Source organism: Colius striatus, chromosome 17, assembly GCF_028858725.1.
Source record: "Colius striatus isolate bColStr4 chromosome 17, bColStr4.1.hap1, whole genome shotgun sequence".
Lineage (NCBI taxonomy): Eukaryota > Metazoa > Chordata > Aves > Coliiformes > Coliidae > Colius > Colius striatus.
Window position 1 is genome coordinate 11,980,974 of NC_084775.1, and position 26,171 is coordinate 12,007,144.

The following is a 26,171-nucleotide window of genomic DNA, read 5'->3' on the forward strand; positions in this document are numbered from 1 at the left end:
CTGAGGGAGATTCAGGAATCTTCAATTCCTGCAGATTAACAATGTATAGAACTGAACTAATTAAACTTGTCTAATTAAGCCACGGGGCTCTGATGGGAAATTGCTAGCAAGCATATTTGCAGGCCTTTTTAGAACCAAAATTGCATCAGGCCTTGTTCAACCATCCATTTTTCATTTAAACTTACAAATGCAGCTGCTTGGGGGCCACCTCCACGTGCCTGCTCTTCCCTGGGGAAATTCCTGCATTACCTGTAAGTGAATTCCTGCTTTCCAATCAAAGCTTTGTGTTGAATTTCATCATTATTTTGGTTGCCTTATTTTGATCTTCCTACCACAGATTTGTTTCTGAATCAAGGGTTAACTATGCCAGTTGAGCACAAGGAAATTCCCTAGTCCATACAGACACAAAGTGCACAAATTTGCAGACACATTTTGAGGTGAATTTGTTCTCCAGAACAAGAGACCTTGTTGTAATAACTCCAAAACACGAGTCATAACATTACCTGCATTAGTTTCCTAATTTAAGGCAGGAAATAGCTGTTGTTAGATGCTTGATGAGAGAAGAGACAAATGGAGTAATTAGGTTAACACTTTTGCTTAAAGTGACTTCTCAGCATATGGAGATTTTTATGTCCATTACCTCAGCTAGAAGGCTGACATCAAGCTTCCTGGCTGGCCTCCTCCTCTCTGTCCTCATGCTGCTATCAGAGTATTTCTCAAAGAACATATGCTTATTGCCAACTGAGCAGGTTTTCTGAAGTAAAAAGGTCATTTATTATTGCCTCTGCCATGGAAAGATCACACTGGCAATGCAGGATACTGCCTCATACAGAAAACTGTCCAGAAGCAGGAAAGGTGGGAAGAAGCCACCTTGTCTCTCCCCAGTCTTCTCCAAGCACTATCATGATACCTTCCAGACACTACAGAGCATGAGGGTCTCTGGTTGTCTTCTCTCCCCATCCACACCCCTTTCTGCTATGAATGGGGCTGTAGTAGAGATTGGTATCCACGTGCTCAGTGGTAGTGCCCTAGAATGGCTGTGAAACTCTCTCAGCCACCAAGAGGTCCAATGAGAAACTGGGTTGCCTGCAACTCAGCCACTGTCTCCAGAGCAAAGCTGCTGGAAGATTCAGTGGAGCAGGACTTGGGGAATAGAATGAAGCGCAGAGGCCATGTGCATTTGCTGCAGATGCTGACAACTTCATGCAAGATGCACATGCAAATTTGCTGCATTTGTCTGCACTGAGCTACATCTCTGGGAAGGGTTACATTTAACATGCTGTTTGTACCTTCTTCCCAATGTGCCTATGCCCTTCACTAGTGCTGGCAAAAGCACTGGTTTGTGTCCTCAGCTGAAAGATTTTGGCCTCTCCATATGTTTTTCCCATGAGACCAATGTAGAACATCAACCCTACATTGGATTTGATTACCTGCTGGTTTAATTTGGTGAATTGTTAATTTGAATTCACTGATTTATGGGTTCAGTTTTCATAGCAGCCTTTGATTGCTGCATTATTCCATTCTGGCACTTCACTGAAATTGTACTGGATTAGTTCAGCAATATGATAGTTCCATTTTATATTTATTTGCTCATCTTTTTAATAAAACCTGCAAGTAGAGAGGACTGGATATTTTATTAAAGCATAACCTGGTGTATAGATTGAAAGCTATGGGCAACTGAAACTACACCATTAAAATACAGAACTAAAGACAAAGCTGGGAAGACATAGAAGCCTCCTCTCCTCCTTCAGCCCTTTCCACTCAAACACCACTCCCCAGTAGCTTATGCCAATGGCAACACAACTTGCTACAGGTCCACAGAATACATGTTAACCCACTTAGGGACCAGAGGAGTGCAGGAATATTTCACCTCCATGTGAAGTTCTCATGCCTTGCCTTGGCCCCACAGGTCTTGCATCCCAGAAGCTGCAGTAGCAGGAAGAGCTTACCATGGCAATCCCTGCGTCACTGAAAACCATGGGACATCCTCACTCTTGCTCTAGTGAGCAGGATGGCACTGAACATCTGCACTTTCAGCTATTTCAGTTTAACTAGACCACATTTTTTCAGCCCAGCTTGTCCCTATTGCAGGTAGAGGAAACAAAGACTTGAAGGAGGGAGAGACAGAGAAAACCTCCGTGTCTTTAGTCTTTTCTAAACAGAAGAATTGTGTTTTGATCTGTCCCTTTTACAGGTAGCAGCTGAACAAATATGAGCCCTATTATAGCAATTACTTCGAGGACAGATGATGCTACTGGAAGGTCTGCCAAAAAGGAACCTGAAACATGGAGAGCTCTCCAAAAACCTGTATTACAAGAGGTCTGTACTCACAGACCTGCACAAACATGAATCTCTGAGAAACTTAATGGGAAATGCTACACATTGGAATTGTTCATTGCTCACTCACGATCACACATTAGCACAGGTGGTAATTCATCCAGCCACTTCTACAGTGACACACTCCTAATCCTTACATAAAATTTCCTTCCTACATGAGATGAGCTGATCTCTCATTAGCATATTTCTAGCCACAAGTACCAGGCCAATGCCAGGTGGTATCACCAGCGTCCATAGGCTTTTGTTCAGAGCAGGAACCACGGCAGCCTTGTGAGGAGTTGAAGTCAGAGCGCAGACACTCAGGTTCTCCTATCTCCTCAGAGCCACTTGCAACTTGTGCAGCAACAAAACACTCACACACACCTGACTGTAGCTACCTGGGTTCCACTGGTGCTACCCAAGGGAAAGTGCAGATCTGCAAAGAACACTGCAGAGTTGTTGTTGTCCCAGGCAAGAGCTGTGGAGAACAGCATTGCCTGCACAAGGGAAGATGTCTGGATTTATCCCAGTTGGGAACAAATCCCTTTTTGTTCTGCATTTGAGAGAAACTTCCATTTCAGCCTGCTTGGTTGATCTCCAAAAAGCCCCAAAGTTGTCAGTTACCAGACTCTCTCCTTTCCCTTTTCCAAGAATGTGATCTTGCATTTCATTTTTGTCATGGTAGACTTCAAAAAGAAGACAACACAACATCCTACAAAGCAGGGGAGATATTCTTGGAGCACTTATAAAAGCGTGTAAAACCCCTGTCACACGAATGGATGTGGTATGACAAACCTAGAGGCATGATGGAAAAAAGTAAATGGCACATCCCAAAATGCAGGGGAGGGGTGGAAGAATGGGAAATGGTGTCTGGATTTGCCAAAGTGTTTCTGTTAAAGAATATTAATCTTTTCAGACAATCCATGAAAAGGCCCCGTAGCAATATCATATTAAATTAATAGGCTCTCGTCATTATGGTAACTTCAGCTCAGTTTTAGATGATATATAGTGTCATCATAACCAAAGAAGGGTCCCCAGATAATTCTGCTCCTATAGCAATTGCTACTAAACGACACTGAAGTGACAGTCATCAGCGACACAGCATTTTGGGTGCCTGAGTGTCTCAGATGGAGCTTTCTGCCTGCAGTGCAGCCATCCAACCAGAGCCTCAGAAGCTGTACAATTCAGTTTGGGAACCAAAACCTTCCCTGTCATCACAAAACATACAATTATGTCCTGCCCCTAGAATAAGTCAATATCACATAGAATCAGATTATCAATTACACAGACAGCCCTTATCAACAGTAGTGTTCATCAGCCAGTTCCTCAGGTGTTAGCACAGACTGTGAGTGGAGGCTCTGGTACCTGCTGTGCTGCTCCCAGCTCCGTGTAGTGAGAGCCAGGAAACGTGGCCACCTGAAGCTTCAGAGGGGTTACATAGACTGTACCCTCAAACCAGGAAAATTGTCACTCCAAATCAGGACAGACCACAACAGTCAGGGCAATTAGAGATCCATTACAGACAGCAAACCAAGAAAGCAACACCAGCCTTCCCCTCCCCTAGCATCTTTGCTGACAGCTTATTTTTAAGCACTGAAATCCAACTTGGGAGTCTTTTGAAACAGAGTGACACTTGTTCTTATGGCTCCTTGGTCTTGGAGCCTTGCAAGAAGGACAGATATATGTGTGAGCATTGGGGATCACTGTCCTATTTCCAGCCCAGCAAGCTGAGTGCAGTACCATGAACAAACTGCATCCCTGCTTTCCAAAAGCAAGAGCTTTTTTCAGGTCAACTCTCAAATTTAATCAGCATCAAAGTATTTCCAGAAGCTGAGGGCAAGTCAGCATGCTCACTGGTTGAAGGAATATGGGCTTCCTAGCAGTTAAGCTAGGATTCAGGGTGCAGTAGCTGATCTGGGATGCACCTATCCAGGGTGCAGTATCAGGTGTTCTCATGCACAGGTACCAAACTGCATCTTATTCCCTTAGAAGTATCCTTCCCTTTGTCAAAGGTAAGGTATGATCAACACTCAACACCTCCTGCTGATTCCCAAACTCAGGGCACCTAAACAAACAATAAAATTTCTCCTTCCCTCCAAACACAATCCAGTAATAATAAAAAACCAAAGCAAAACTCACTTTTTCACCAAGGGCCATCCTGTACCAGCAGCCTCCCAGCAACAGAGGAGCTTCACTTCTCTCATCTTCACCCACTCCCTACTCCTGCAATTGTTCTCTTATCACTCAACAGCTTTCACACTGTGCTTGACCTTCATCTGCAATAACCCAAATGCTCTCCTCTCCCCCACAGCCTGGTCTCCTCATTAAGGTCTGTACCAGGTGATTTCCCTAATTACCTCCCTCCAGCAAACAGACTCAGCTGAGCTCCTGGGCATCTCCTGGGGAATGTGTTCACCCAGCACCATCTCATTTGAGGAAACGGGGTCCCTATGGCCTGCTCATATTTTTCTCCTTTACCAACAATTGGAAGTCACCGAGCTTCTCAGATGAAAGGCTCTCCTCTAAGTGCAAATTATTATTAATGAATTTCTACCTTGGCTCCCTGACAGAAAAATGTACCTTGCAGCACGTTATCTTTGCAGCCATGCACCCCTGGCACTCATAGATTCCCTCATCTGGCAAGTGAGGCACGTTGCCAAAAGTGATGTTCAGAACAGCTCTCTGTGCCCGATCCCAGTGCCTTTGTAACTGCACTACAGCAAAGCTTAAGAAATGTAAATCCTGGCATTTGACCCAATGTGAATTTCTCAAATAAATGATATTTCACAGCCCAGTGGTTCCCTCCCTGCTGAGATGATCATTTACGGTGGCTCGCTCACAATTGGGCTTTGACAGAATTTTTGGTCAGCGGAAGATAAATAGAAAAGTTTCAGTCTCTGTCTCTGAAGCTTCATGTTCTGTGGCTTCAGAAAAATTAAATGCAAAGGCTGGGCTGAGTTTCTCCCTTTTTTTTAATTCCCCGTGTCTCTTCAAATACAGCTTGTCTTCCTTTGCAAAGACTGTGCGACTTTGAAGACATGCTGCTGTTCAGCCATGACTTACAGCAGTCAAAATCAATGGCCTCTTCTAAGCAACCTCTGGGCTTAAGACCTACAAAGAGTGCAGTGCCAAGATTTGCAGGAAAGAAAGCAAGCCCCTCCACAGCCCAGCCAGCCTGGACCTAGACAGTAGGTACACACAGCAGCAGGAGATGTTTTGCTTTGCTTGAAGCAACATCCAGGCAACAGCCAGGCTGGCAGGTATTGGTAAAGGAACAATAAGAAGCATGAAACAATTCCTGCTCTGAAGAAGACAGCAGGCATTGCCCCCATCCCACCCAAGCTTCCAGAGCACTCCTAGTATCCTTGTCTCTTCCCATTTTCACGGCAGGGGCAAACAAACTCCCCATCCCGAGAAGCACACAAATTTATCATGTGGCAAAGCAGGTTTAAAACTCTTCCCAAACAGTCAAGGCCTTCTCATAGATATTAAATCAAAAGTCCAGGCTCATGGCTGCTGTCAATTAGCATGACTCTACTAGCTGGCTTCAGTTGGGACACAGATTTACAGCAGTGAGGATCTGGACAGAAACACTGTAGTTGTGACTAAACAGTTGAAGCAGGACCTTGGGACTGGAGAGGCTTCCTGAGTCCTCCTTCCCCCAGCCATCACAACCCTCACATCATCTGGGCCTGTTGTTGAACACATCATGCTCTGTCTGAATGTATTTTCCATATTTCAACTGCTATCACACATCTGGCACAGAACCTGCAGCAGTGGTTCATCTTCACTGTAGTACGATGTCGTATTACGACAGGTATCAGGTGTCTTCCTCTTGCAGTTTTAAAACTCCACCAATGTGGAGATTAGCTGAAGTTTAGTCCTTGATAAATCAGGAACTAAAAGACATCAATAACAGCCATGTGTTAGTAAAAAGAACCACCAGAGAAAACCATTTAATGTGCTTTGGGGGTGTTATGTTGGCATTTAACTTGCCCTGGGAAAGTGGCTGCACTGACTGCCCCCGAGTCCTTCAGCACTTAAGAAACTGCTGCTTAAGCCTCTCCCTTTGGCCATGCATGTGCTCGTGTTGGCAGCTCTAAGTGGTTATCAGCATTTGCAAAGTGATTATTATGGCACAGACGAGATAAAGAGGAAGTCAGAGCTGTAACAAATGTCCATGGTAATCTGCAGCATGTGTAAAATGCCATTATGTATCTGTGAATGGCAAACGTCCAACCCGGCATCAGAGGCTGCAGTCAATGGACTCTGCAAGGCTCTGAAACCACCCACTTTGGAGAGACCCTACAGAGACCATTTCTCTCATTTAAATATAACAAATACTGTCGCTGAGAACTGACACATGGTTAATAGTCAATGAAATCTTCCTCCCAAAGAGGCATCATGGGTGTGTCGGCCAATGTCACACGGATCATCGCTGTACATTGTTTTCTCCAGAAGGCGCTTATTTCAAACAAAATGCCTAAGTGGGAATCTACAGAGGGCAGAGCACTGTACACCATACATGCAGTCAGCAAACACAATTGTAAAATACTGATTATTCCAATGAATATTGAAACAATGAAGAAGCTGTAATTTTCCTATTCACAGCAGAAGAGCTCAGCTCCCTTTTGGGGACGTTGAATCCAATCTGAGTTGCAATACAGGAGTGTGTCTTTCAGCAGAAATGTACATCCCTGTTTTTGAAAAGGAATCACAAAATAGTTTCTCACGGGAAACTTTGAATTCCCCTCCCTTTATATTTCAATGAAGACATGGATTTCTTCCTTGAAAAAAGCAATTGAGCTTTTTTTGAGGTGAGGAGGTGAATTAGGACTAATGTTTTCATTCATGGTAGGATACTTTTCTTAGACAATATGGTGAGGTAGCGAGCCCAAGAAAGACACGCACATGTCGTCATGCAAATATGGAGCAGGATGAAATCTTCTCACAAGTAGCCAGCTACGTTTATCTCAGATGGAGATACCCTTTTCTGATCCCATAAAGCCTCATTTGCCAAAAGCAAAAAGCAAAGTCAGGGTGCATAGTCTAGAAAGAGTTATTTAGTAACTACCCCTTTCCTCTCCAGCCAGTTCTGTACCGGCATCCTGGGAAGTGCTCAGCGGCACTGGGTTACTGGAGACGTCATTCTTTGTATGTGCTGTAACAGCACATTAAGAGCCTTCTTAAAAACTCACTTTGAACAACAACATTCTGTGCTACCATGGTGTATTATTTATTTTTGTCTATACTATTTTTCTTGTTCTTTTGCAGCCCTGAGCTGTAAATACCTTTTTCACCTCAGAGACACCAGTGTTTTCCCAGGAAGATATACTGATCCCTGAGGTGTGGCTGCTGCATCACTGTGCTTAGCTTGTAAAGTAGCTTGGGGTCCTTTGGGATACAGGGTGCTTTGTACATGTCAGTTGTGATTCAGTAAAACTTGCTTCCATCTGAACCTACTCTATCAATCAGAAAAGCAACATAATTAATTGTGACTGGGCTGCATGAAAGTTGCACACATCAGAAGCAAGAGTCCTGGAGTTGTTCCTGCTGATGGTAGGCATGAAGATGAACAAGATGAATAGTGACACTGCCCTGAACTGTGCCTGACTGCTGTCTTCTCCTGCCATCCATCATCATAACCACATGTTGGGTGGGAAAGGGAAGCAGTTCACAATAGAAGGGCCAGGGCAGTGAAAAACTTTCATACATCTCTATTCTCCCTTCAGAAAGCAGCTGAAATTTTGTTTTGGGCAGTGGATGCAGTGCTTCAATATGGAAATGACAGGAGGAGTCCCCTCTCTTCAGAAAAGACAGGTTAATTTGTCAAGCCATGTAAAGCATTTTAATTACAACTTGTATAACATGTATAAATAAATATTACATTCTTTCAGTCTACAATGCATACTAGGCATACCTTGTTAAAACGTCCATCTATGTTACTGGGTGGCAGGATTGCTTTTGTCCAAGTAAAAAACCCAAACTACTGAGTTTAGTAATCAAAAAAAAAAGAAAAGAAATACATGGTACAGACGTGTCAAGTGCTTCTGGCTAACAGTCAGGACATAACACTGCTTTCCAGTATGTTGTATATCCAGATATATCATCTTCCTTTTAGTTACACAAGGTTTTGGATGACAGTGGTTTCCTCATCGTATAGATTTTCATCTGTGTCCTCCATTAGTGTAAACTGGCACCGAGTCAAGGCAGTTCTGTCAGTTTACACAATGAATCTATGACTCTAGTTTGTATTTGCTTCAGATTTATTACTGGGTTTGTATTTGTTTATTCAAAACATCAGCTTTACAATCTAGTCTAAAATTTGCAGTCTTAGCTGGTCCAATGGCAAAAGAAAAAACCCAAAAGTATAAAATAGCTCCAAAGATTCTTGATCTTGCTTGAGCAATATTTCCCTCCCTTCCAACAGTCTGTCCAGAGGCCAGCTCTCCCAATACAAGGGCATAAAAGTTTAGGGACAATCGGTGTCTTTCTGTCCATTCCTCTTCTTGCCTCCAGAGCTTGATGAGAGTTGGTGACATTAGAATAAACAGAAAATTACAGCACAAGATTAACTCATGGACTTGGCAAAACCCCTAAATCCAGGCTGTACATATTTGGCCCGTGACGGTCTCAGTTCCAGGTACATTCCAAACACACCAGTGGGGCATTTCCATCAGCTGTTACTTCTACAAGCTACCATAAAACAGCACCTTCTTCCCTTGGTGAAACATGGGAACTTTGGTTGTGGAAATTTAAAACAAACAACTAAATAAACAATCCAAACCTGAAAGTAAAATGAATCCTTCTTCCAAAGAGAACATATTCCTAGCTAGGGTGAAACAATGGAGGCTTAGGCTTTCCGAAGAGACACCACATGGAAACTACTAGCCAATACTTACCCCCTGAAAGCCAGGAGATTATTTAGAGTTAACTTAGAAAAAAAATGTTCCTGGTCCACTGTGAACTTAGTGAATTGAAAATGCTCCCGTTTTCATGATATTTAAAAGAAAAATACATGAGGGAAAATCATTCTGTTTCAACCTACTAGGCAAACAGAGAAGTAAAATAAAAATACCAGGTAACTTCTTCCTCCTTCATATGTATTGCCAAAGACACATCTTCACTTCAAATGAAGGAATATAAAGAAATGGCTTGAGTAGAGATCTAAAAAGTCTCTTTATGTGTCATATGTCCATAATTGTGATGTTTAATTAGAAATACAGACAAGTTATTGTTTCTTGCTTATTATTTTCATGCTCTTATACTCTGTTTTTTTTTCTTTTTACAAATATTTTTGGTACTTTGAAATATAATTATTACTTGTAGGCCCCACAAAACAAATTTTCACAACTTCATCTTGCCCAGTTCATCATACTGGTCATACCATTTCCTTGTTCCTTTCTACTATTCATATTCCACTTCCTAAATCCAGGAGAAGCAGAATAACCACTGGAAAAACAAAACAATGTGAAACCCAAAAACAAACCATGGACAGTTTGGCAAATTTCCTTCCCTGATTAGAAAAACTGCCTCCTGGTGATTCCTTCCCCTCCCCTTCTTCTGTCCCAATATATACTGTAGAACTGAAGGCATCAAGGTGTGGTTAAACCCAAAAAACCAGCAAGGAGCTACACTTTGTCTTTGAGCTTCTCCATGTAGTTTCGTATCTCTTTGGAGTCCCCCAGGTCCATATCCTGGCACACCCACTTAATGTCATCGTCATTGCTACTCAGGATTGAGTTGACAGTAGGACAACCATCGGCAGGTGGGATGGTAGTGAATGTTGTGAATTTTACCCTCTTCCGTTTGGATGTCGGTGAATGCAAAGGTTCAGATTTCTGTTCCTTTCCCAGCTTGCCCCCTGAGTCAGCACACCTGTGAACCTGGCTCTGAATGTTCTTCTGAGCACTGCCATTGAGGAGCTGGTTGCTTTCCTCGCAACCCGAGCCTCGGTCAATAATGGTTGTGTGCTCATCCTGCTGAGGTGATGCATCTGCTGTGTTCTCTAGCAGTTCTGCTTCATTTCCCAGCCAGACCCAGTCGTGGGAATGGGTCATGGTGGTCTGTCCTTCCACCAGAACCTGCTTGTGACGGTACTTCAGTGCAAATGTTGCACAGTTTATTAGGAAGACTAGAATTGCCAGGCAGAAGACCCCTAGCAGAGCATACATCCCGATCTCCAAATCGCTAAGGCCCCTCGGTGTCTGCACCAGGTCGTTCTCCTCCATGCCTGCATTGCCTTTGGGGAGGTCTACTTGAGCAGGGAAGTTGGTGAAGTCTATGGGAATGTTCTGCAGCTGGCTGTCATCCGAGAGTTTGCCACCATCCAGTCTATTGTTTTTAATGACTTTATTTTTTATGGCGGACTTTGCTGTGGTGCTGACCTTCCTGATGGCCCCTTCCTCTCGCTCTGCTGAAGAGCCACCATAGTAGCGTCCCTCCTGGCCGAACCGTTCCTGATCCGACCCTTTGTGCCGCCGGTCGCTCGCATGGTTTTCGATCTCATCAGCATCATAATCTCCACCTGTATCGGAGTCTGCATCATTCTGGCCAAACTTGACTTTGATGTTGCCATTCCCCACAGCCAGGACACTTTTCCTCTTGGACTTTTGGCAGGTTTCAGAAATCATCATGTCCACTTTGATTAATGTGCCTTGACCTTCACCTTCTGCTGACACAACTGGCCATTTTAAGGCAGAGTTATGGTGGATGGAGACGATGGCTTCATCTAATGACACAGCAGAAAGGGAGAAGTCCTTAGGGTCATAAATGTCCAGCGGAGTAACAGAGCTGTCACTGAACTGAATCCAGGTGCTTACTACAGCTTCCTGAAAGGAGAGGAATATGGTTAAAGACAGAGTCTTAAATCTAACAGCTCAATCCATTGCAGCTCATCAATCTCCCAGCTCTGAATGGCAGCTAGAGGAAACAATGGCTCTGCACTGCATGTAAAGCAAACTAAGCTTCAACTGATGGGGTACAAAATTGGTCACATTTTTCACTAAAGGTTCCACAGTTATCCTTCCTGCAAACGTTTTGCAAAAGAACATATAAAATCATCAATATGAGATGTCCATCGTACCAAAACACCCATTTACAAGCTACAATTTACATGATCTCTAAAGAAAGTTATCTCTATCATACAAAAGCTGAAAGAGACAAACCAGAAAAATTACTAGAGGCACTTGACAGAACACTTATTTTGCTCCTGTTCCCTATGCACGGGCGTCATAGGGAGCTGTCAAATTAAGCAAGCCATAAATATCTTAGCAGGAATAAGGAACTACCACACTATGTTGGAAATGGTTAGAGCAGATTCACCTGAAAGGAAAAGACTCACAGAACAATTGCCATTTTGCTGGAGAAAGGTTTGGTTTAAGTAAAACACACTTTATCCTTGAGATAATTAAAAAGTCCACTGCATTTCTGTGTCAAAGAGAGCAGGATGGGGATTCTGTTATGATCTCTACGATAAAAATACAAACGGCCTGGATTTAATTGGACTGTCTTTGTTCTCTGCAGGTAGCACTGTTAGAAGTCATCACTAGAAGCAAACACAAAGCCAGAGGTCAGTCCTTTGTCATTTGAAATCACATCCAGATGATATAGATATTTACTGCTTCACATCTCAGTAGCTTTCTTTGCAGGAGATATCCTTATTTTTTCATTTGCCCTATGTCTCGCCAGTTCAGCCAGCAGACACGCAGGCAGACTGCTGGAGTGCAACTCAAAACTGTTGTTCTTTTCTTCCCAGACTTAAACTGCAGATGGCCCTAATAACTTTACACTTAGGTACATCACAACAACTGGGTTGAAAAATCACCACTGGGGAAAAACATTACCACCCTCTTAATGTCCACTCATAAGACAAATTTCCAGCTTAATATGGTTTTCAATTGGCTACAATTTGTTACGCTATGGTTATAAACAAAGAGATTTGCTACCCTTCTAGTTAAATTTAAAGCTTTTCAGTGAAAACAGCAAGGGGCATTTAGCTGTGCAGAAGGTTGGACTATACTGAATATTTGATTTCTAAAGTGCTATCAGCAAGTTCTTGAGGGACTGAAAGAAGAAAAATAAGTTGTGGCACAACAGGAAAGAAGGCAAAGATCCTGGTGAGACAAACGCCCTTCAAACAGCTGAAATGGAGCCAGGGTTGCTCAGAAGCTGGGAAGGGTGAAAGGTGTAAGGAAATTAAACCAGTTGATCTTTCATTAGAGAAACAACCCTGAAATAGCTGTAGGGCACAGCTTGAATTTATATCATAGAAATCTACAGCAGGGTAAAGCCCATCGTGAGAATGTAAAGGACTGCTTTTTTATAAAGGATATGTGTAGACAGAAAGAGATGCAACTCCTCTGGCAATTCAACACTGTTGCCTTCCTGCTCTCTAGAACAAGAGGAGAGCCTCATGTAGTGTCAGGGAGGTCTGTAAGATACACTTACTTTTCATTAACCCATGGAAGGAAAAACCACTAGCATCGTATCAAGTGTATATCCCAACAGGCCTGACAGTGGCTGCCAGTGGTGCTCCCTTTGGAGAGCAGAATGAGACAGTAAGTGCAGATTTTTGTACAGCTATTGTTGGAAGTTATGGGGCCTGTGCCTCCTTCCAGCTCCCCTGGGGACTCCCAAAGTTCCACATCTCTGAAAAAGAGATTTACACTACAAAATCCTTTGTGGATTCCTTAGTAGCCAAACACATCACATCAAGCATGGCAGAGCCCCAGATCTGATCATGGCCCTTATGCAAGTAGGTTTTACTGGTGGTTTTACTAGTGGTAGAACAGCACTTCCAAGGAATCTGGGGTCTCCATCCAGCCAGTGGAGAGAAACACATATAAGGAATCACATATTCTTCTTTCCTGGCTTCTTCAAGGTATCTACATTCCTGTTCAGGTTTCTTATCTTGATGCCGTTCTGCTTTACCAGTCCTCAGGCACCTTTCAGGGTAAGAGGCAGCCAGCATAAAAAAACCCTTCAGCTCAAATGGCTAGAATTTGACAAAGTTGTAAGCAACTTCAAAAGAACTTTTATTCTTAACACTATTTCTCCACTATTCTGCATTCCTGATTTTATGAAGCAGAGAGAGAGTAAAATGAAACGGCAGTCAGATGAAATTTGCAGGCATACATGTGATTTACTACAGATTACAGAGGTGTGCAACAGCTTAGCCATTATTTTCAACCAGCACTGACATTCTTTTGTTTCCAAGAGACCCTTTTTTCATAAGAACCACTTTTTTCACAACACAACAAAACATTGCAGTGCTTATACTATGGACAGCATTAGTTAAAAGGGAAAGAAAACAAATGAGAGAAAGGGAGAAAGTTTCAAATCCTGCTAAGGTATATTGTATGAGCCCAACTATTCTGTTTGGCAAGGGATCATCTCCTTTCATTCACATCATTAAAAGAAAGCTGAAGGCAAGGGAAAGAAGTGAATTTCCCAAATGACTATAAATTCTGAAAAGCTAAAAATAAACAAAAAGAAAGAAAAAAGAAATTATTTAGTACCATGTCCTTCAAAGAGCTGTTTCTGCAAATCCTATGTACCACATCAATAAATCCCCTCCAAATCACTGACAAGGTCCTCCAATTACAATCAGCAGGTGAAGATGGATTGGAGGCTTCTTACCTGCAAAGTTGCTGCCCTAGTCTGATGCCCTCAACACCGAGGTGACAAATGTTTGTGTTCATTAATTATCAGGCAGAGGCAAATAGTTTGAGGGATTATCTGGTTCTCCAGTCTTTCTTTCCTCCACTTTTCCTCACTCTTTCATGTATGCAGGCACACACAGACACACTCTTAGTTGCACTCCCAGAACAAATGAACCACAACTTCACGTTAGTGCCAGTGTCTCGTAGAGAACAGGATGATTTCTCTGGTGACTATGATGATGTGAAGTGAGCCAATAATGTTCATTAGGATCCTGTTGATGAACAAAATCCAGTCCAGAGGAAACAGAGAAACTGCTTCCCACAACTATTGTTGATTATCAAATATCGTGTTTTCCTTAAGCACATTAAAAACTTGATCAAACCCCATTTTGTTTGCATTTCCCCCTGTGCTTTCGCTGTTCTCTTGCTTCATTCCAGGTATAACTTCAGCATATTGGCCACTTCTCAATCTGCTGCAGTTCCACCACCTTTTCTGGTCTTGGCCATCTCAGTCCAAAGATGTAACTTGATAAATCTTCTTGGATAAACTTGTGTATTGCTTTTTGTTACTAGTTTTATCTCCTTTGTTATCCACTTGTTACATTTATGTGGGTAAAACAAAGGGAAAGTTACCAGGGTACAGAAATAACATGGTGCTAAGAGAAATCAACAGTCCCTAGGAATTCTGCATTGCCTGACCTGGAATACTTCAAACTCTGCCCTATGAGTCACCACAAACACCACTGTTTGCTGGCTATGTCTGCTCCGCCTCAATAAAACAAGAAGGCTCACACTCCAAAAGGCAACCCAAAAGCAGGAAGCAGAGTTGGTTTGGAAGCTCAGTAGAAAGCCCATCATATAGAGATCCAACCAATTCCTCTGTGCTGATACTTGCATGAGTTACTTGTGAAAATCTAGGAGCCATGGTGATGATTACTGTGCTCTCTAAAGCATCATTCAGCATTTGAAAGTCTGCTTATCTTGGGATGTTCCACTGAGCCCATCTGTAGCATCAGAGACAGTGATTAGAAAGTGTACTTCAGTAACTCCTCAGAAAACCTGGGGTCAGCTTGATAGCAGGGCATGCTATCTGGTATTCTTCAAGAAGAAAAAAAAAGGGGAATAAAATGTGTAGGACTGGTTGCATTTTAGAGAATTCAGCTGCTTAGAAACACAGATGTGAGGACCAATCAGTGTATTTAATTTTATTCCATGCTCAGAGACCTTCTAATGGTCTTCATTCACTCAAGCACAAACAAAAGTATTTGTGAATAAGCTCTCAGTTGCTGGTTTCAACTGCAATAGTCCTGGAGAGAGGCAGGACACCAAAGGAAAAAAAATGGATGGCTGAATGGCTCTGCAGAAAACAAATACATCCCTCCCTCAAATAAAGGCAAGGCAATATTGTTCTCAGCAGCTTCTATCAGACCAGCTCTGATTGTTCTATCTGGGGACGTGAATGCTGAAATAGGTTTCCCTAGCCATTTTATCACATGAAATATCAAAGTATTACATGTGCATTGATTTTTAAGCTTGTGTCTCGTGTAGTAAAAATTAGGCTTGATTGTTATGATGTGGAAATGAAAGGCAGCCAAGACTCAGCTCTTAATTCAAACTATGCATTCCCCTACTGTGTATTTCTTTCTCTCCTTTTTGTCCAATCTACTAACATGACATTCCATTCCAGTGGAAATTTGCTTGTATTTGCAAGGAAAGAATACAGATACTCATCTAACAATACATCCTTTCTCCCTTTCCCATGCTGCTTCATTCCTTTGTCATAATTATGAGCCATTACATTGCTCTGTCAGTTTAAAGAAGATATAAATACAATTTAGGATAATTTATACTGCCAGAATGGGGTAATGAATCCACACCATAAATATACTCCTAATATCTCTTACTTAACTACGAGATGTCAGTGAACTCTCAGAACTACTTTGCATGAAGGACAGAAGCTAAAAAAGGACAACATCATGTCAATCCAAAAGTCAGGGTTATACAGGTAACTTTAGCTTGTCTCCCTGATTCAGATGGGTCTGAGCACTCTCACCTCCCATCAGAGAGGTGACATCTTAGAGGACACTCCCTGAGGTTATAGATGACCTCACAGGGTTGAGTCTCATCACTGGTGCCAACAGAAGCTACACATGTGAAAGAGAAGAACATGCTAACATTGCTCTTTTTCCCTTAGAAAATGTTTCCCAGTAGCACAGAGGGATATATTAATATGTACAGTTGTTTATTCAAGGCTTTCTTTTTTCTTTCTCCACTCTCATTTCAGTTCCTTAGACCAAATGCAAAACCCTACAGTGATGAAAAAGCTATGATACGACTGTGGGTTTCCCTGCAGAGCCAGCTAAAATTTAAGAATGAAGCTCACTTGAAGCTCACTCAGGTCAGAAAGCACTTAAACTCTGTAGGTTTTCCTTTATTTACATTTTGGAGAAGTCTTTAAGATGGCAGTGTTGATTTTAACAACCATCAGCAAGATGAATGGAACAGCTCTCCCAGATGGCCACTAAAAGCAGACTGCTCACAGCTACAGTGTCCAGATTTTCAGAGGATATTTCAACTTTGATATTTAAAAGTTGGTCAGCCTGCATTTATTTATTTTTAGCCCTCTAAATCATTGATCCACTGTTTCAGTGCCAATGAACTCATTGATTTTAGAAAGAGAGAGTTATGGCTTCAGTATCCCTCAAGGTCACCTCACCACCTCAGACAATTCATTGCCCAACTACAGATAAATATACTACTGTAGGGCATCCAAGACAAACATTTTAGCTTATTTCCTTTAGATTGTTAAGTATTTGGAGAAACTGTCAACTTTTAGGGACTCATTTTGGCTGCTATGTGCCACTTATGCAGACATGGTGTGGGCATTACAATTTAGGAACTGATCTAGCCATTATATTCATTGCAAGGAAGTCCCAGCAAAACTACTAAATTAATTCATATGATACTGAAAGATCTGTAACAGCACAATCTGTATCATGCTTTATGCCTTCTATTGCACTCTACAGATGTACTGCTTAATCTGCTGGGGACAATATTGTGCCTGCCAGAGTACCAATTACCCAAGGACATTTGCTAATCTGTGCTGAAGCTTGGCTATTGGAGGTGCTAAAGTGGAGCCAAGGAAAATATTTGACTAAGAACACATTGACTGTTTTTTCTGTATAACAATGCTGAGACATACACAATGATTCCTGAGGGAAAAAACCAAAACCCTTCAGCTATCTTAACTGTTATTTTGTTTTTCAGTTGCATCAGTAAGGTCAGCGTGAATAAAGTGGATCTTTTAATGAACTTGTTGGAGAGAAAAAGACATGAATTATGAAATCCTTGCAATTTTCAAGTAAATGCTTAGTTCTGGGCTGTTCCTTTGAAAAAAAAAATCTCTCTTTCAAAAAGCCTTGATTTTCAGAAAACACTCAGCATTTGCCTTCTGAAATTCCAGCTCAGTATGGTTCTCAGCTGATGTACTCCAAACCATGAGTCACTTCTTGCAAAATTTAGCCACAAGCATTCCTATACTTGTATTAATTATTCTAAGGGCAAGTGACTTCAATGTTATCATGATTTATTCAAGCTGCAAAAGAAAGGAAGAGAAGTATGTGACTCTACAGGCCACTCCTATGCTAAGACTATCTCCTTCAAAGTATTTTCTAGTGTGAAATCTATTCCCATCTTATTTTTTTTGTGATGTAAATGCAAAATCCCTAAGGTCTCTTTTCAACAGCCCTTCCTTGGGCAAGCCCTGTCCATAGGCTGAGTAAGATTTAGGCCTGAGAACAAGTGAGTGGCTTACAATAAGGTAGGAAGTGAATGACACAGTATGTGGAATGAGCTCAGGCCTCTGGGATGAGCTATGATCTGTGTTCATGATCCACACTGATCCAGCATGATCAGGATCAGGACTGTAGTGCTATCTATAAGCCTGTGAAGAAGACAGTGGGGACAGCAGAACCCCACATTGCCAAGCAGTACCAGAAGCAGAAGTCATTGCTCAGAATGAGGGGCCAACAGGCTCAGTTACTTCTGTATCAGAACTGTGCCACTCTGAGGAAACTGAAAGTGTCTCACCAAACAACTTCAGCTTAAAAAAAAACACTATTAAAATAATTCCATAACAGAAATGCTGGGAAAAAATTCAAACCAAACCACATTTACACATTTTTCCTCTTTTGTATTATTATTTCACAACTTGCCAATTGTAGTGATATATAATGACATGTCATATCACATTGCCACGCCATAACACAACAGGAGATGTCATGTTGTGCACTGCTGAAATGCCCTGGCATCATACACCATAACTTGATGTTGATAAATATCTTTACATGCTCGAGACAGATCATCTATAAATCTGAGAAGTTGACAATGCATCTGTGCAACCTTTCCAGACTCACAAGCTCTTTCATCTGCAATCAAAGCCATGATTCTTCCAGTGATGCTACAGGACAAATGGTACTGTCCTACATAACAGAATTGGGTTAGGCATGCTTTAGCTCTTGCTCTTACAGTCTTTGTCTGAAAACAGTATGTCAGACACGGTTCCTAAGCCCTGGAGAAGGGTATAAATGGGTTAATTACATAAGGTTCTCATGTTTACAGCATGCAGTAAATGGAACAGATGGGGAGCCTGGCCTTCTAGTTTGGGCATTTTCCTGTCACTAAGTTATAAAACAATTTAAATTATTTTTATGTTCCAGAAAGTAAGGCAGCAACAATCATGAAAATGGGCCCTAAAGCATGGCTTGAGATTTCTCTCTATTTATGTGAGATGAAACACAGTTTCTGTAAGAGGAGTAGCTGTGGACAGAGACACTCAATTGCATGGTCCTCAGTCCCACTCTTCAACTGACTGAGAGAACATACAGCTTGTTCCACTGCTTTCAACCCTTGTTTTTAATCTATTTCAGAGCAACTGTTTGCCTTATCTCGTGGTGTGCTCCAATCTTCTTTTCCATGTGGGTTGTGACCTGAAACCTGATTCTTGAAAGACTCCCTTTACAGAGATGGGAACTTGCTGGCTAAAATTGAGTAGGATCAACACATGAACTGAATGATGAACCTCCTAAAATCCATCTAACAAATAAAGAGAGAGAAGACCCTGGCAGTCTGCTGTGACTCCAGGAGGAAAAACAAATGTACTTGGCTATCTTCTGCCTCTATTTTATTGCTCTTCAAAATACTAAGTTGTTGTGACACACCGAGCTCTGTGCTCTCTGGCATGGAAAACAAGGGCAATGCTCATATAGCAAACAAGGATCCCTGTCCAAAGATTGCCTGTGTTGCAAAAATAACAGATGTTGTATGATTTAAAGAAAGGCTATTAAAAATGTAAATAATAAAACTTCAGCCTAGTCAGAACTTTTATTGCAGATTATGTCCATATTTGAAGGGAAGAAATGCAAATAAAATTCCAGAGTACCTCTAGAGGAAAGCCTGCATTATGCCTACACTTTAAAGTCCAACCTAAACTTGTTATGAATTATCTGCTGCACTTCATATTGATAAAACAGTAACTCATCCCAAAAAGCAACAACAATAAAGTGTGGAGTGTACACTACCTGCTTAGGAGTGTGAAGCAACTCTTGGGCAACAGTTGTAGCCACAATAGCCCGACCACTTGCTGCACTTGGCTGAAGAAAAAGTGAGAGTCCAGCCACCAGCTGGACTCCAAGGTCTGTTATGGTCACTTTGTCATCTAGCACAGTCACTGTCTTCTCTGCCAGGATGGAGTCAGACAGAGGAGACAAAACCTTTGGAGAAGCACAAAAGAATAAACTTAGGCAAAGACTGGTCAATCAATACAACTTTCTTTTAAGGTCATCATCCCTTCTTGTCTCCAAAGTTTTATACATAGAAAAGAAACAGCAGAACACACTGAAAAGACAGTCTGATTTCATTAACAGGCTGGGAAAAACATTCAGTAGAGAGGTTATGGATGAACACATTGCATCCAGTACTGAGAGCTATACTATCTCAGTTGTGTCATTTGAATAATTTTATGAGAAGAATTGATTTAAAACTTCCTTCCCCCGTTATTCTGTGTCCCAGTATGGATGAGCTCATCAGACTTCATTCCCAGCCACTTCAAAGGGAGGTTAGCAACACCTAGGATTTGTCCTTCACTTCACTGATTGGAAATTCTCAGTTCTTTGTCTTTTCTGTTTCTGGTAGAACAACAAGGCAGTAGGATATCTTTCCCTTTAATGAAACAAAAGGCAATACTGCTATTTTAGGGAACTAAGCATAGCTAGTTTGTGCATATATTGTTTTCTTCACCTTCTTCATCTCCTATCTACAGCCTTGATTAGCTATATTCACTCTGTATGCATTGGCTTTTGTTAGGATTCATCTGGGGCAGAACTGGCATATGGTGTTGGCCACTTGTGCCTTTCAGGGTTATTAACCAGGTTGTAATTTTTTTATCCCCAGAATGAATATTTAAATAAAGCAAAAGAAACTTGGCACAATCTAAACATCTATCTCAAAAAGTAAAAATGATGCCCATCAGCTGACTGCTGGTAACCTGCATCCATGTGGGACAAGAGCTCTGACTTCTGCCCATGCCTGGGAATGCTGCCTCTCCTAAACATCTCTGAAGGCTCTATGGCTTCCAGCTCATGGCCATGTTGTGTGGCTCAGATCACCTCTAGCTTGGGTAACTGTCATTAACGGTAGGTGTGACACTCTAAATGGTCATAGGAATGTAAGGCAAAATTATCCTGTTTGAAGGCAGCAGAACACTGTACTGGATTGAAGCCCACACAAAGGTTCTCTCAGGGAATGGCAGAATGTGGCAGTCTGGAGCACAGTACCTGCATCGTTGTCATTCCCACTTCCCGTCCAATCAAAATCCTGCCTTCCTGCAGCTTGGCAATGTGAGGATCCTCCAGTTTCATGAAATCCATCACCAGGTCTGTAATGTCAAACTGCCAATCTGAGCCCAGCAGGTAGCTCAGCTGACCCCAAGGGCTGGAATCCTCAGCTACAAACTGTGTGAGGACTCGCACCATGGCATGCTGGTACTGCAGAGTGCATCCTCTTCCTTTCCGTTCATCTTCGTCATCATCGTCACTCTCTCTGGTGGGTCTTTTTTCATAAGAAAACAAAGCATAAAGAAATGTGCTCAAGAACATTAGTGGAAACTAACAGTAGAGTGCTAATGGAGAGTATTTTTATATAACAGTCCTCCCTTCTGTGTTTTTTTTTTTACCATTGCTGATTCATGGTGACCTGGCATGATGAAGGAACACACAAATGGACTAGACCACCTTTTCATCTATGCTGGTATGTCTGAACAACAACTCTGTGAGTGGACCTCACCAGAGCCCTATGCTGTATGTTGTTGCACTGGACAGACACACACACAGAAGCAAAAATTGCCACAAAATTTAAAAGCTTTATTATGACTACAGATGTCTGGTGCAAAGCCAAGGATTCCAGCACTACTGTTCCTCAAGGAAAGCTGCTGCATTTCAAGTGAAGGTGCTGCAGTTGTTCTTGCTGAGATTTAAAATCAACTCCACTGCTTTTACAAAAACATCCAAGAATTTTAGCAACTGAAACCCACCTCTTGTTGGAAACAACTGGGACTCGCCAGCCTTTTATTTGGCTCAGTTCTGTGTCTGAAATGTCAATCTGAAGAGGCAGACGTGGAACCCAGACTGTGATTTGCAGAGGAGCACTCAGATACTGATACGTGAAGTTCACAAGAGCATTCACCTTGCCTTTCATTTCTTTGCCATTGACAAAAACATAGTCACATCTGTCAGAAACCTAAGGCAGGGAAGACAGAGAGAAAGAAGAAAGGTAATCACTGCGACAAAACAAGCTCAAAGTGTAACCCTGGCAACCCAAAACCAAAAAACAAACAAAAAAGGCTCCCTTTATGCATGTTAATGATGGCCTTTTAGAATGGGAGCAGCTGAACACAAAAATCCTTCATTGGCTCAGGAGGCGTAATTATGCTGGAGATGCCTAAAGACTGGATACTATTTACAAAGCTGGTGGTTGCTTTTCTGTTTGTAATGCAGCGAGCCACTAACTGATCACAGCGCTGGGGAAATTATAATGAGCAAGGCTCCTCCATGGCTTGGTCAAGAGGAACCAAACAAACCAAAACAAGTCTCAGTAGAGGCAAGCAGCAAATCAAAGCTCTACCTCCATGATTACCTTCACACTGCTTTCAGTAATCAAGACAAAGTTGGCTCTTGAATGGATTTCATCTGCTGAGGAGTAACAGAAATCTACTCATTTCCTCCACAATAAACATTATCTGTTTATAAATGTTTACATTTTGATTCAAGCTGTAAAGTATTTCTAAGCACTGCAGTAGATTTATCATTAACATGTAAATGCTGTCCTGAAATATAAGCAAGCATTATCATAGTCATGTAAGAGTTATATCTGTAATCACTTCTTTAATCAATGTTGTAATTTACAGACCATTGAGTTTTCTCATTTATTACGTTACTGAGTACTAGTAATAAAATCACTCCTGTATATATTAATCATCCAGAGGGATGCAGACAGTATGAAGTGACTCCACGTGACAAAGTCATTGTCATATCTATTCCTAAAGGTGTCATAAATGTCTGGGGAAATCCAGTGGCACATTAATCATACATTAAGTGGCTAGCAATGGGAGCTGTTACATTACTAAATGAGCTGCTATGTCTGCAGAAATGAAAAGTAAACCCAGCAGATCTCTTCAGCTCCTGCTCTTGCTCCCATCCCATCAGAGTTCTGTTTCATCACCCATAATGAGTATCATTCATGGCAGCAATGCATCTCCCCACCTGCACATGTATTTATATCATCACCTGCTCCCTTTTATCCCCACTCCCATTCCCAATATTGTTTTATTCAAATGATTATTATTAGTTGGAAATGCCTACACTCCCAAGCTCATCAGACAGATAAATGCCCTCTGTGACCATAGATACAGGAGCTAAACTGTACCCAGGTTGACATACACCATTTGTACCCTCTGTCAGGCTTAGGCACTGCTCACATTCTGCTAAAATATGTGAGGGCGAGATTACAAAAGGAAACTTCAGAGAACAAAATGCAAACATTTCTATGGCTCCTTCCCTAGGAGGGTTATACTGTAACTGGGCTTTGTTTGCTGAAAACAATACTATGTACTATAGTACCTGACCCAGCTGTTTAGACTTCTCCCTTGAACTAAAACAGCTTCAAAAGTCTGAGGGTGGCAGAATTTTTTTCATTTTATCAGTGTGAATGGTGCATCCTATTTTTATGTATTACCCTGAATGGCAGTACAGAAAGGGGTTTAGTTCACACTAGGCTGTTTCAGAATGACTACTTGAACTATTCCAAAAGCACTATGCAGCAGAGGTGCATAACACAATGCTGTGGAGTAACTTAGAACTCTGCTAGATGGGCTGCTCTTTCTTTTTATTGTGCCACTGCATCAGCTTCACCCTGGGAGAGGAAATATCATGAAAATGCTTCTCTTGAAAGTAAGTAAGGGCTACATGTCAGGAGTTACATCCTTATCTTCCTGATGATGGAGGCATTTGTGCCTGGAGCAGCAAGCAGCTGCTAGGACATACTGGGGACATTCAGCTCCTGTACTTGAACTGCTGATGTCTATTGTGAGCCTGTTGGTTTGCCGTTGTCTCAGTTGCATGGAAACACAGAGGGCCAGTCAGTGACTTTCCTCTCTTGATGCTTGACCCCTCTCCCTGAAGCTGGCTGTGTCTCTCCATCAGAGATGGGGACCCTGCAAAGTATCTTAGAACAGATACCTAATTCTTACAGGGCTGAAGCTAAAAGGAATTCACATCTAAAAACCCATGAATGTTACCTATGGCACAACATCTGCAATGAAGTTAAGAGTATAAGGAAGTCCTTGCTGATATAGACTTTTAACTTCTGTCTTCCTCTGTAACCCCAGGAAACTAGTCTTTCTGTCCTTTTTCACCCACCGGTGTGAACAACACAACACAGGGAATCGTGGTCAGCAGCAGTCAGAGAACTGCCCAGCACCTGGAGCACTGAACAACTTGTAGAGCTAAATGGGAAGCAGTGAGTGTGCCTGGGAGAGAAGACTCCATGTCTGGAACATTTGACAAAGCAGCTTCAGATACAGGTTTTTGTTCTTTAGCTTCATTTTCCTTGGAGTAGAGGCTTTAGGACACTTGCCAATAAGATCTAATTTAGTTCTGCTTGGAGCAGTTGCCATTACCATCCAAACACTGGTTCCAATCCATTCATTGCTATGGAGTTCCCAAGGACAGGTGAATGAACTTTCTGAGTTAGTTGTACAAGTTGCTTATTTATGCACATAGTAAACCACACACACATGCTGATAAAAGATTTCTGATAGCATACATAGCTTCAGACTGACCAGGTCTGGTCTAGATGTATGATTTAACATTATCTAAAGCCCAGTGTTGTCACTAACAGAACAAATGTGTCAGGGAAAAACCAGAATAACAATAGTAGCAAAACTGCAATTCCTAAATGGTTCTGGGCTGAGATCCAATCTCCATCTTTATTTGTAAAGCTGCTATATGCCTTCATGGGTATACAAACAAACAAATGGCTAAGCAAACACATACACCATCCTAAGAAGGTGGCTGCTGTAGCTATCATGCAGCCTTTCAAACTGCTACAGGTTAATATTTATTACTGGACATGCATCAGCAATAGTGGAAGGTCTTTATGAGCTGCATTGAGAAAAAACATTATTCTTTTCACCAAGTACAGGGATTGCTAATGTCCTTACACATGCTCTTTCTTCTGTTCCTCTGTTTCTGATAAAGAAGTAGCACACAGACAGTACAGGAGGAGCAAAGCTTCTATTGTATTACTGTCTGCATTTTAACTATTGTGCTTTCAGGTATCCGTTCTTGAAGCAACACTGATTGCTTTTGACAAAGAAAGGCAACAGACTTCACAACTGGTGCTATACAGGGGATGAAAAGGAGAAAGTATCTGTCTAATTCAAAATGTGTATGCTCTCCATATGCACAATATTAAGGACACCCCCTCTCAAGAAATGTTCAATTAAAGCTATTCCATAGTTTAGAGCTTCTGTAAGCAACACATCTCAGCCAAGCTTAGCTATAGCAGGCTAGCAGAATGAGAGCAAGTGGCTTTGCTTCCCTTGACCTTGTCTCACATAGTGTCACTTAAAAAAGAAATAAAAGTAATTTCTCAGCCTTGGAGAGCAAATCCAAATGTTCTGATTCTGCTACAACATCAGCAAGCAGCACATAATGTCTGATTTCCCTCATCACAACAGACACCTCTCACAAAAACCAGGTAGGGGTTATATGCTGCAACAACAGATTAACTTTAGCTCAGATTAACTCAGATGGAAATACTACCTCAGTCAGCTTAGGTATGGAGTTATTCAACACAGACTTATCAACATTATTTTGATCTGTTGTCCCATGGGGTAGAAAGAGATGGAAACTCAGGACTGCTAGGGTCAACCTAAAACAGTCATGTGGAATCATGGAGGAAGGACAGAAGGGAGATTAAAAGGACTAATGAATTAAACTGGATCTTATCAGAACTAAAACTTTTTTTCATTCAAAAGGTATACTTGTTTAAGCCTTTTTGATAACTAAAAGCTTTCATTCAGGTTTTTGCAATGCTTCTGGAAGCTTACAGAACACTACAATGACCAGCTCTCATCTGTAGATAAGTCCTGCCCACAGTCGTCTGAGGAAGTTTTTAACAGAAGTTGGAGACTCAGTGAACAGTGGTCTGCCTCTCATCTCCTCTAGTATTTATGCTTTTACTATGAAAACATCTTCCCTCTGAAAGTGCTTTTTATCTCTGGCATCAGAGATGATGAAGGGAAAGCCTGCTTAGCCACCACCTTTAAGTGATTGTTTTTTTCTATTCTGTGTAGCAGATCAGCAAGAAGTTTTGCATTTTAAAGAGCTCTCTGATGCTATTTCAGCAGTTTCTTTCATTATTAAGCTGCATTCAGCTACTTTCCTCCCTATTTGTCTAAATTCTCTCTCCAGACTAAAAGTAAAATAAAGAAGCTAGACAGTAAAAGAGAGAGCTAAGCACAATTCCCTAGAGCTTCCTTCTTGTCTCCTTTTTTTCCTCCTAGTATTATATTTTTGTGCTCCTTTGTAAAAAAGGCTGTTGCCTTTCCAAATGATTCTCTCTGGAAAAAAAAGA

General features: G+C 41.7%; 1 protein-coding gene across 2 annotated transcripts in view; it reads right to left on the reverse strand.

Moving 5' to 3' along the window:
* Nucleotides 1-8,218: 8,218 nt before the first annotated feature.
* The window catches only part of TMEM132C (transmembrane protein 132C), a 198,207-nt gene continuing 180,254 nt past the window's right edge, over nucleotides 8,219-26,171 (reverse strand). For both annotated transcript variants that reach the window (XM_062009842.1, XM_062009843.1), the window contains 4 exons: nucleotides 21,568-21,773; nucleotides 20,813-21,086; nucleotides 19,559-19,750; nucleotides 8,219-11,147 (listed from right to left, as the gene is read on the reverse strand). In XM_062009842.1, coding sequence (XP_061865826.1) covers nucleotides 9,948-11,147; nucleotides 19,559-19,750; nucleotides 20,813-21,086; nucleotides 21,568-21,773 — 1,872 coding nt within the window. In that variant the 3' untranslated portion in view covers nucleotides 8,219-9,947. The remainder of the gene's footprint in view (nucleotides 11,148-19,558; nucleotides 19,751-20,812; nucleotides 21,087-21,567; nucleotides 21,774-26,171) is intronic.